General features: G+C 40.8%; 1 protein-coding gene across 6 annotated transcripts in view; it reads left to right on the top strand.

Annotated features, from left to right (window-relative positions):
• Positions 1–201: 201 nt before the first annotated feature.
• LOC129712561 (cation channel sperm-associated protein 2-like) overlaps positions 202–12,504 on the top strand; it is a 32,085-nt gene continuing 19,782 nt past the window's right edge. For 3 of the 6 annotated variants that reach the window (XM_055661060.1, XM_055661061.1, XM_055661056.1), the window contains exons 1-3: positions 202–1,351; positions 8,508–8,771; positions 10,895–11,076. In XM_055661060.1, the coding sequence (XP_055517035.1) occupies positions 10,905–11,076 (172 nt within the window). In that variant the 5' untranslated portion in view covers positions 202–1,351; positions 8,508–8,771; positions 10,895–10,904. Of the gene's footprint in view, positions 1,352–8,507; positions 8,772–9,052; positions 9,864–9,936; positions 10,560–10,894; positions 11,077–12,504 lie in introns of those variants that run through there. The other 3 variants (XM_055661057.1, XM_055661058.1, XM_055661059.1) reach the window with 3 other exon arrangements.

Here is a 12,504-nt window from a genome sequence, read left to right as displayed (position 1 = left end):
TGCTGCCGTTAACTATGTTAGCTTTCATTGCAAAAGGATAGCTAAGGAGCAGAGAGGTTCTACTGATGTTGTGCTGCAAACTACCCACCTAGAGTATTGCTAACATTTTGGTAACTAACTGAGGAAGGACATATTGCCATAATGTTGCTGACTGCACCAAACTGCCTCAGGACTGTCTTATGAACAAAACTAACTAGACTTGGTTTATACTCTCTAGGATTTAGGAGATTGAGAGGGGATCTTATAGAAACTTACAAAATTCTTAAGGGGTTGGACAGACTAGATGCAGGAAGATTGTTCCCGATGTTGGGGAAGTCCAGGACAAGGGGTCACAGCTTAAGGATAAGGGGGAAATCCTTTAACACCGAGATGAGAAGAACTTTTTTCACGCAGAGAGTGGTGAATCTCTGGAACTCTCTGCCAGAGGGTAGTTGAGGCCACTTCATTGGCTATATTTAAGAGGGAGTTAGATGTGGCCCTTGTGGCTAAGGGGATCAGGGGATATGGAGAGAAGGCAGGTACGGGATACTGAGTCGGATGATCAGCCATGATCATATTGAATGGCGGTGCAGGCTCGAAGGGCCGAATGGCCTACTCCTGCACCTAATTTCTATGTTTCTATGTTTCTAAACTGCCTCAGGATTAACACAACTAACTAACAACTAAACGCAAGGCCTAACATTAACACGACTGACTCGCATAACTAAACTGACATTAACACTAACATTAACATAGCTAACTAACATACCTAATGTTTTGCTGCAAACTACCCATTAGATTAGCTAACATTAATATAACTAACTAATATAACTAATGTTCTGCTGCAAACTGCCTCAGGATTAACACAACTAACTAACATAACTAAACTCAGGACTAATATTAACATAAATAACATGAATCCTGCAAATTCAACAACCTCTGACTAAAGAAATTCTTCCTCATCTCCTTAAAGGTATGTCCTTTTATTCTATGGCCTCTGGTCCTAGACTCCCACCAATGGAAACATCCTCTCCACATCCACTCTATCCATGCCTCAGGACTAACATTAACATAACTAACTAACATAACTAAACTCAGGACTAACATTGCATCAGGAAAAATATTGAATTTGTTTCTTAAATAGCAGCAGAAAACAATCCATCTGCCTTTCAAAAAAATACATCAGATCCCTTTAAATGGGATCATATCATATGAATTCCATGTGTAGGAAGGAAATGCAGATGCTGGTTTCCACCGAAGATAGACAAAATGCTGGAGTAACTCTGCGAGACAGGCAGGAAAGGGTGACGATTCGGGTCAAGACCCTTCTTCAAACAGAGTCGGGGGAGAGGGAAACTTGAGGTATGGAAAGGTAAGGTGTGAAAATGACAGATCAAAGCAGACAACAGTCAAGGAAATGGTTCATTGTTGCCTGATGGAAAATAATTTTGTATCTCATTACTAATTTCTAGCACTATCCCCACATCCCTTAATTCTCCAAAAGTCTGGAAATATATCACTGCTTTGAACAAACATGACAGGTTCCACAGGGAACAAAATTCCATCTAAATGGTGAAACCACCTTGCTCACATCTAGTCTGTCAACCCCTATGAGTCTTCAAATAACCCCTGCATTCCCTCTCTCTCCATCCCTCCTTCACCCAAGTCATACCAGCTTTTTGTTCTCACCTAGCAAACAGCTAACCATGGCCCGTTTCCTTTGTCATTATTACTTTTTTGCATATCTTTCATCCATTTGTTCTATATTTCCCTACATCATCGTCCATATCTCTCGTTTCCCTCTCCCGTGACTTTCAGTCTGAAGAAGGGTCTCGACCCCAAACGTCACCCATTCCTTCTATCCAGAGCTGTTGCCTGCCCCGCTGAGTTACTCCAGCATTTTGTATCAACCCCTATGACCCTATGAGAGGTTTGTATATTTTGGTGCAATCTCCTATCATTCTACTTTTGAGAATACAATTCCTATCTGCTCAATCTCTCCTCCCTACCATTTCTGCAACCAGTCCGGTGAATATTTCTACATAATAGCAATGTCAATTATATATTTTCTTAGGTAAGGGCACCAATCCCAGTGATGCCCCACTTGTCAAAGCAAAACAACCTGAGAATGATCCATTTATCCCCACTCTTTGCTTTATTTCTGATAACCAGTTCTCAATCCACATCAGTAGTTTATCTCTTAATTCTATGCGCTCAAACATTGTTGACCGATCTCCTATCTTGGACTACATTGAACTTGTGTAAATCCGAATCAGGCAACAGTATTTGCATTGGAGAAAACTTTTTTTGCAGATTCAGGTGGACACCCATGTTATAGTTTTTGTTTTAATGGGCACGTCTCCTATTCAAAGCTGCTGGAAACTGAGATTCTCAAACATAATCGCACACAGGCCATAAACCCAAAGTTAAAACAGAAACAAAAGAAACTTATCAATTCATAACACTATTCCTTGTATCTACAATTAACGTGTTTCTTCAGGTGTCCGGATTATTACGCTAATCCGTAATATTTTCACTTCACGGATGGTTTCCTGTGCACCATGCACTCTCCTAACTGTTGGTGTAAGCATAAAAAGAAGCCAGGCAGCCAAAAGTGATAACCCCTTGACTGAGTACGACAAACTGGAATGCTTAGATTCCACTGTCACTCTTTACCTCCATTCTATCTCCTTTATCTAACATCAAGATTGGATGAGTAAAAACAAAAATGAGCGAACTAACTTCTAGGAAATTTAAGGGCAATGGTCTTGGACCCAGGCACAAACTCAGTCACTCTTGGCAACTGCCAGAGGCTGGCAACTTTGCCATTGTATTTAACCCTGAGACCTGCTTCTGATCACATATCCGTGCTTTCACTACTTTCACTTTAAGTTGTGATGCTTCCTCCTTGCTTACTTCCTGGTGCTGAAACCCTCATTTATTTCATTGTTAATCAAGAATTGACTGTTCAAATACTCCCTAAGGGTATTTTTCACTTTCCACCTAACATAAATCCAATTTTATCTTCATTTGTACCATGCCATTCACCCATTACATCTGGGTTCACTGATATACATTTTTTTTCCAACTAAGGATACCCCCATTTGAAGTTTCTTATCCTTATTCCCAGAGCTATAGCGGCTCTGAACCGGCCCTGCTGAGTGCTCCCATCCCCCCTGGACTGTCTCCCTCAGATGGTCACGTCACACCGTTTATTTATTTATTTATTTTTTTGACATCGGTTGGAAGCTGCATACTAAATCTCGTTGCACTGATGTGCAATGACTATAAAATATATTATTATTATTATTTTTATTATTGTTTAATTATATTTCTCTTTCTTTATCACATACTCCAGCCCGACAAGCCTTGAGTTATCTTTCTATTTCCAATTAGAGTCATCGAGCCATACAGCAGAGAAACAGGCCCTTCAGCCTAACTTGTCCGTGCCGATATCCCATCAACACTATCGAGACTAATCCCCCTAGCCCTCATTTGGCCCATATACCACAAAACCATTCCTATCCATGTACCTGTCCAAATGTCTCTTTAGATTCTTTTAATTCTGATCTCTTCTATTCCCACTCCATGGGTAAGGCAACATCTATGGAGAGCATGGACTGAGGACAATTTGGGTCAGGGCTCTTCTTCAGTCCCGACCCAAAACGTCACTTGTCAATTCCCTCCCCAGATGCTTCCTGATCTGCTGAGTTCCTTGAACACTTTGTGTCTCAATCATTTGCATGGTTGACTAAGGTCTGGAAGCCGACCAAGATATGCTATGCAAACTTCAATAGGCAAATCTGCAAGTCAGTCACAAAACATAGGCAGTTGTGTTATTGGCTGCAATGGCACAGCTTATTAAACTTTAATTCCAAGAAACCGTAGCAGATTTACATCAAATTTCATCTTAATGCACCATTGTATCACGTGGGTCACTGCTGTGTCATTTGCTAGATTCAGTAATTTCATCAATTCCTCTTCAAACAGAAATGTTCGTCATGTTGTGGGTTCATTCTGAGTGCAGTGCACAACTGACCAAATGTAGGAACAAACCCTTTGACTGAAGAAACCCTTAGACCCAACCTGAAATATTGTCTAAGCATTCCCTCCACAGATGCTGCCTGACCCATTGAGCTCCTCCAACAAATAGTTTTATGCCCAAAATTCCAACATCTGTAGTCTCTTGTGTCTCCATACTTAATGGATCTTATTTATACCTGTTTTGATGTTGAAAATAAGAGGTCACTCATGTCTTCGATGTTGTGGATGATCAGCCATGATCCAAATGAATGGCGATGCTGGCTCAAAGGGCCGAATGGCCTACTCCTGCACTTATTGTCTATTGTCTTAAAATTCAACATCAGCAAATTATTAATTTAACTGCTATCTCCAAAAGATAGAAATGTCCAAACCAGTCATCAACATGATGTTGCTTTGGTACGGACAAAGTGGCTTTTGGGCTGTAGTGCAGGAGTTCAGGAAGAGTGGAGCCCATAATGGCCCATTGTTAGCAGGGGAAGGGGTGATAAGTATAACGAGTATTACACAAACTAAAAAAAACAGCACCTCATGTTCCACCTGGGTAGCCTACAACCCGATGGCATGAGTATTGAGTTCTCCAATTTCAAGTCACATTCTTCCCCACTATCTCTCTCTCGGTCTCTCTCCTTCTGATCGGCCCTAGTCCTCTCACACACACATACTTCTTCCCAAACCCTCTGCCACAGCCCCCTATCATCTAGTTTATTTTCCTTGTCCCACCCTCTCTGTCTGCCCATCATCCACAAAATCCAGAAATAGATCCCCTCCCCTAAAGATTCCCATCTGATCACCCTCTCTTCCTTATTTATTTCCATGCTGGGCGGCACGGTGGAGCAGCAGTAGAATTGCTGCCTTACGGCGAATACAGCACCGGAGACCTGGGCTCGATCACGACTATGGGTGCTGTCTGTACGGAGTTTGTACGTTCTCCCTGTGACCTGCGTGGGTTTTCTCTGAGATCTCTGGTTTCCTCCCATGCTTCAAAGACGTACAGGTATGTAGGTTAATTGGCTTGGTAAATGTAAAAATTGTCCTTAGTGGGTGTAGGATAGTGTTAGTGTGCGCGGATCGCTGGTCAGCGTGGATCTGGTGGGCTGAAAGGGCCTGTTTCTGCGCTGTATCTCTAAACTAAACTAAAACCTTCCTTTCCATTATCTGCAGCCCTTTGTTGCTGCACATATCAACTCCCACTGTCACCATCCCATTTACACCAATCCCTCTCCCATCTGATCCATTTGCTAATCAATCCTTCCTCAACTGGACTCACCTAATGCTTGCCAGCTCTTACCCCTCTCCCTCACTTCTTTCTGTCCAGTTGGAGTGTCCTGACCTGAACGTCGACTGTCTAGTTCCCTCCACAGATGCTGCCTGATCATTGACCTCCTCCAGACAATTTGTTCTCTGCTCTGTATACTGGTTAGTAGATTTGTATACATGCTGTTGCATAACGTAGCCAAGATCAACGAGATTACCGCTTCCTGCTTGCATCCTGTACAGTTTGTTTTTGAGATAACCAGAGAAAAGAGAAAGATGGTAAAAAAGAAATGTTCACAAAATGATTAAATAAATGTCTCAGGTGGTGTAAGTGAGGACAGAAGCCCAAACATTAAATTAAATACATTGCATTTCCAAAACAAATATGTTATAAGATACAACATGGAAATAGGTGCTTCAACCCACTGAATCCAAGCCAACCATCAATCACACATTCACACTAGTTCCATGTTATCCCACTTTCCCAGTCACTGCTTACACATTAGAGGCAATTAACAGAGGCCAATTCACTTACAAATTCACACGTTTTTGGGATGTGGGAGGAAATTGGAGCACCCAGAAGAAACCCCCACGTGGTCACGGAGAACATGCAACCTCCACTCAGAAAGCACCCGTGGCCAGGGTCCCTGGCGTTGTGAGGCAGCTGCTCTACCAGCTGCCCCACAGTACTGCCCCGATGCTACAGGGGTTATTTCCACAAACGCCTTAAACCCTTGGCACATGAGTCCTTGATTCTATTGCGTCCTCATCAAATATATCTGCATCATTTCTTCCCATACAATAGGCTAGTTTGGAGCTTAAATTAATATAAATCATATTGAGCAGTGCAACATAAGGAACAAGTATACACAGTGTCTTCTACCCTGATCGAAGAGGATTCTCCTACAGGTGCACGGTAGAGAACATTCTGACTGGTTGCATCAATAGACAATAGGTGCAGGAGTAGGCCATTCGGCCCTTCGAGCCAGCACCGCCATTCAATTTGATCATGGCTGATCATCCCCAATCAGTACCTCGTTCCTGCCTTCTCCCCATATCCCCTGACTCCACTATCTTTAAGAGCCCTGTCTATCTCGCTCTCTCTTGAAAGCATCCAGAGAACCTGCCTCCACCGCCCTCTGAGGCAGAGAATTCCACATCGTGGCCTGATTCGACAACTTGAACTTCCAGGAGTGAAAAAGATTACAAAAAGTTGTGACCTCTGCCCAGTCCATCACCAGCTTTGACCTCCCCATTGTCGAAGGGATCTATCGTAGTCGCTGCCTCAAAAAGGCAGCCAAAATCATCAAAGACCCATATCATCCTGGCCACACACTCATTTCACTATTGCCATCAGGAAGAAGCTAGAGGAGCCTGAAAACTGCAACATCTAGGTTCAGGAACAGCTTCTTCCTATAGCCATCAGGCTATTAAACACAACAATGAATAAGCTCTGAGCTCTGAACTGCACAAGACTATTTTATTATTGCACTATATTTGTTATTTATTGAACTTTTTCTTTTTTTTTCTCTTCCCCCGTTATGTACAATGTTTACATATTCACATATTCTGTTGTGCTGCGGCAAGTACGAATTTCATTGTCCCATCCGGGACATATGACAATAAAACACTTTTGACTTGACTCTTGACACAACTCTGAAAGTTGAAAAGCAAAATAGAACAGATGCTGGAAACCTGACATTAAAAATGAAAGTGCAATGGATGCGCAGAAGGTCCGGCAACATCTGTGTGGGAAGAATCAATCAACAATTTAGGTTGATGAAATATCATTAATCTGAAGCATTATCCCTTACTTCTCTGGTTCCCGCCACACATGATGAGTACAGAATTTCTTGCTTCTATTTCCCCTGAAGCTTAGTGCCTTTTGAAATGTGATCTTACACCCGCAAGTGTTTGACTAGTGGGTGGAGGATTTGTGCAGGATGTCAGTGAGCGTTTGTAAGGATGGTGTTTGTTCAGTGTGTCAAAAAAGATCAGAAAATGATTTAAAGTTACACTGACTCACAGGGTTTTCTTGTTGAGATTACATCTACAATGATTTGAATCACGACGCCTGGTAGCTTGATTTTCCTGGGGGAAAATCCGATTCCTCTTGTGCCAAATATCTGTTGCTGAAATTAATTCCTGTGTAATTGCGGGCACAACGTGCATATGCAGGTTTGGCCACGTAAGCTTCAATAGATTGCATGTGATGGATGATAGGCCCCAGCTATTGCATTTATCAAAGCAGAATGACCCTCGGGCCGTGGCTATCCCCCACACAACCGAACCTGAAGGGGAAAGCCGCCGAGTCCGGCCCCTGCTCGTGCACCAGGACTGGAGAGTGGAGGGAGTTGTCGACGGCAGACCCAAGGACAAAGGGCTGGGAAATGGATCCGGGGTCTTACCTTACGTGCCCTTAAGCTAGGCCGCGGGAAGCGCCCCCAGGGTACAAAGGCAGAAGGTGGACTGGGGGGGGGGGGGGGGGGGGGGGGGGGGGGGGGGGGGAGAAGAAGGTTCGCAGGACGATCCAGATTGAGGTGCAGGCCGGAGGCCCTGCAGACAGGTCTGCGGCCCTTTATGGCCAACTTCAGTTTGGACTTTGAAAATGGCAGCAAAACCTGGCGACTCCTATACATGGTCTCAGTGGGCTATTTCTGTAAACTTTGTACTTAAACTGGAATTGTTCTTATGTATGGTAATAATTTACTGAATTTGCAGAAAACAGAATGACACTGTACCTTGGTACATGCGATAATAAAGAACCATTGAAATGACTAGTGGGAAGTTTGTAGGAACAACTCCTGGAATGAGCATGGTTTCCATTTTGTCTCCAACTCAACTAAGATTGTTTCCAATGAAGGTAAAGAGCCCAGTCGAGACTCTTCTTCAGACTGAGAGTCAGGGGAGTCTCGACCCGGAACATCACCTATTCCTTGTCTCCAGAATATCGCTATCTTTGGTTTAAACCAGCATCTGCAGTTCCTTCCTACACAAGTGGCAGGTGGATACGGTTATGATTGGTAGACGAGTGGATAAAGGCCAAAGATGGGAAGAAGACGAAAGTTTGGTTATATATGTAAATGCTGCATAATCTACCTTGGATAAAGAGAGGGGAGAAAATGAAAAGCAAGTATACCTGAAGCAGTGAAGGCTTCTGCTTTCAATGTTTCTGCAATCATTTCTTTGCCTCCATATTCATAACCTTTTGTGCTCTCTTCTCATTACAGGTCTACAATGGTAACATTGAGGACCACACCTTACCTGCCCTGTTATGTGAAGACTTTGGAAAATAATTAAGGAAGAATTTCATGCTGAAAATGAGAGGAGAGATATGCACTCAAGAGTGCAGGATGCTATCCAACTTCTGTGACTGTACAGATATGAAGCTATATCTTTATCCAGATGATGTGTTTGCCAAATGTAATGGAAGATGCACTCAGCAGCTTGATATGGTTAAATTACATGGTTGAACAAGTTCTGAATTTAGAAAGGTGAGCAGTTATTTGATATCAATGCATTCTTTGGTGGCAATGCAATTTGTTTCATTGTATTATATCATCACGTCAGCCTTTTTATTCTGTAAATATATCGTTATAACTTACTCAAAAACTGATAGGCAAATCAATGTGTTCAGCAATCAGAACAGTGATAAAACAAATCTAGTAACAAGGTGGGAGGATCAACTTTTTCTCTCAGAGAGTATCCATATCTCAAATGAGCTGCCACAGGATACAACTATGACTTTCAAAATACATTTGAACAATTATTTGGATAGCATCTATGGAGCGAAGGAATAGGTGACGTTTCAGGTCGAGACCCGAAATGTCACCTATTCCTTCGCTCCATAGATACTGCCTAACCCGCTGAGTTTCTTCAGCATTTTTGTCTACCTCCGATTTTTCCAGCATCTGCAGTTCTTTCTTAAATAAATGGATAGGATGAGTTGAGAGGCCTGTGGGCCAAATGCAGGCAAATATGCCAATTTGGTCAGCATGGACAAGAAGGGTCTGTTTCTATGTACAGCTGTTATCACTCTATGAGTCCATAACTCAGCTAATTGATGAACACAATGTGAATATGTGTGGGAAGGAACTGCAGATGTTGGTTTAAACCAAAGATAGACACAAAAAGCTGGAGTAACTCTGGATCTCTGGAGAGAAGGAATGGGTGACGTTTCGGGTTGATCCGGAATGTCACCTATTCCTTTTCTCCACAATATGAATCTGGTCAGAAGATAAATATGTATGCCCGTGAAGAGACTGGAATGGTGTTGGGGTGGTGGCTAAATAAGGTTGAATACCCTGGTAAGTGAAATACATTTCAACTGGGCGTAATGAATGGCTTGTGAAACAGCTAATAGTCTTCAATGTTCTAGAGTTCTAAATACGATTCTAAATACTGTTCTCCTTCTTGTTCGTGTGTGATATCATAATATAGTGAAGTCACTATGGGAAGGACAGTATTTTTTGATATGAATTATTCGAAAACATATTCACCCAACATGGATAACATTTGCTGAAGGTGTGATATTTTAGAGGTACAATAACTCCTCTGCTTTTCTTGTCAGGATCTTAACTATCAAGGTAAGACCGAAAAATAAATGAGCTAAGATCCCAAAATCAAAAAAAATCTAACATCTTGAAAAGTATATGATTAATCAGTAACAATAGATTGTAATAGTCATGGAATGATACAGCATGGAAACAGAAGAGCCCCGAGTACCGACGAGTGGCCATTACCGTAAATCTCCGAGTTTGAATCAGGGCAAACTCGGGAGAGCTCTTGGAATGAACTCATACCGTGGGACAGGGCTATAACTATATTTACATATTACAAGCAGGATCTTACTGGCATTTAGTTATTATTTATACTTTATAAACAAGTTTAACAGGAAAGGAAATAGTCTGCAGGGTTGGATTATAAGACATTTGGTTTATATTTAGGTTGTGAGAATGACTAATTAATTATTATTATAATGCAGCTTCTGAATAGTTCCAATCAGTGCTTTTTTGTGATGGTATGCCCCAATAGGAGGTACTGGCACCTTCAAGATGATAAATGTAATTATTTTGTTTATTAATTGTGCATACACGAACTGTTTTGTCTAAAAACAACACTGGTTACATGTTTGTTAATGCCACGTATTATCATGATCAATTGTATATTGCAAATTCTGAGAAATAATGTTCCACCTCGTACAGACTAAGATTTATTAATAATTAATAGTCTCAGCAACCGATGGTTGATCGTCTACAAGTGGTCAGGGTTGGAAAATGAAGGTAGAAACAAGGAATTGCAAATGCTGGCTTACACAAAAGGAAAAAGTGCTGGAGTCACTTAGTGGGTCAGGCAGCATCTATGGAGGAACATGGACAGGTGGCGTTTCGGGTCGGGACCTTCCTTCGGAATGATCAGTGCTGAAGAAGGGTCCCGGCCCAAAACATCACCTACTCATGTTATTCCAGAGATGCTGACTGATCTGTTAAGTTACTCCAGCACTTTGTGTCCTTTTTGGAAAACGAATGGATCTTTATAGTTTGTAGATGTGGAGAAGGCTGACAGTTGGACATTTGTATAAAGGGTGCATTTATACGCTTTTTTCTCCGTTGAATAGATTCTGAAAAATGGACTCATCGAAATACCTCTTGGAACCTAAAGGAGTTTCTCAGATACATTCAAAGGAGAATCCTCTGGCACAAGTTATCCGATCAAAGCTCATTCAGGACTTCAATTTGTTGGATCATTTACAAGGATTAATCATCAATGATCCAAAATATAATATGAATGATATTAAAGGTATGTTTTGAACCATTACATTGACAAAATTGATCTTGGTTGTTCACACAATAATGAAAGAAAAAAAAGTATCGGAAAGGTATGCTGTGGGCAAAACACAGTAAAATGGGAAATTGTATTTAAAAGTGTCTCTTCGCCACAACCAAAGTCCATGTGGACAAAGTGCAAGACCAAATGTTTACATATGCAGTGGAAACATTATATTACACAATAATGGTAAATACTGCTGAAAAAGACATTACCTTTATGCTATCTTTCTAATCTTTAATATTCTGAACTTAGAAATTATACTGTATGCACCTTAATTTTTCCAGCAAACATTTTTTTGAAAGCATATTTACATACTTCCTTACAATGCTAGAGATCCTGACTACGGGTGCAGTATGTACGGAGTTTGTACGTTCTACCCATGACCAGTCGGTTTTCTCCAGGTGCTCCATTTCCCTCCACAGATGCCGCTTTAATTCAATTCAAATTATTACATAGACTATATTATTCAAAAACGAGGTTGAATAAATTTTATCCAAACGTCTCTCCCAGATGCGATAAATGTTTGTTTCAAAACGCTAATATAACACACTCATTTGTAGGATGTACAAAGTTGAATAAATTTTGGAGTGATATATTTGATATATTCACAAAGATTTTCAAGTCAAGAATAGAACCCAAAACGGAATGGATTATATTTGGAATAATAGGAGAAGATACCAATTTAAATAAAGATCAAAATGTTTTTTTAAATTATGGGTTAATAATTGGAAAGAAATTGATACTTAAATTTTGGAAAAATACAACCACACCAACTGTTAAAATGTGGATTAGGAATATGATGGACATAGCACGCCTTGAAGAAATGAGACTCCGACTAGTAGATAAATATGACCAATTCTTAAGGAGTTGGTCTCCTTTCATCGACTTTTTGGAATCATGTGATGCAGCGGTACCGTAAGGATTGCTGATTTCAGTTCATGACGCGGATAGATCTACATCTCCGAATACAGATTTGAAAAATTCTCTTTTAAGGGGCCTTCTCTTCTATTTCTACTTTCCACTTTCTCTCTTTCTTTTTTATTTTTTATATACACACTTCACGTTTTTCTACTCTCTACCATCTATTTTTCCACTTTTTCCCCTTTCTATTGTTTTCTTTTTCTTGTCCTGCTTACTTCCTTCTTATAACATAAAACTAGAGGTTGTACATAGAATGGATTATGGTATTACATAGTTGGCACCTAAAATTAGGTGCCACTGTACTGTTTTGTGCTGTATTAACTTCTAATAAAATAAACAAAAAAAAAAAAAAAAAAAGAAATTATACAGTATGCACCTTAATTTTTCCAGCAAACAGTTTTTTGAAAGCATATTTACATACTTCCTTACAATGCTAGAGATCCTGACTACGGGTGCAGTATGTACGGAGTTTGTACG

Source organism: Leucoraja erinacea, chromosome 33 (genome assembly GCF_028641065.1).
Source record: "Leucoraja erinacea ecotype New England chromosome 33, Leri_hhj_1, whole genome shotgun sequence".
In the NCBI taxonomy this organism is placed as follows: Eukaryota; Metazoa; Chordata; class Chondrichthyes; order Rajiformes; family Rajidae; genus Leucoraja; species Leucoraja erinaceus.
Note: the sequence above shows the minus strand (reverse complement) of the source record. Positions and strands in the feature narration are given on the sequence as shown.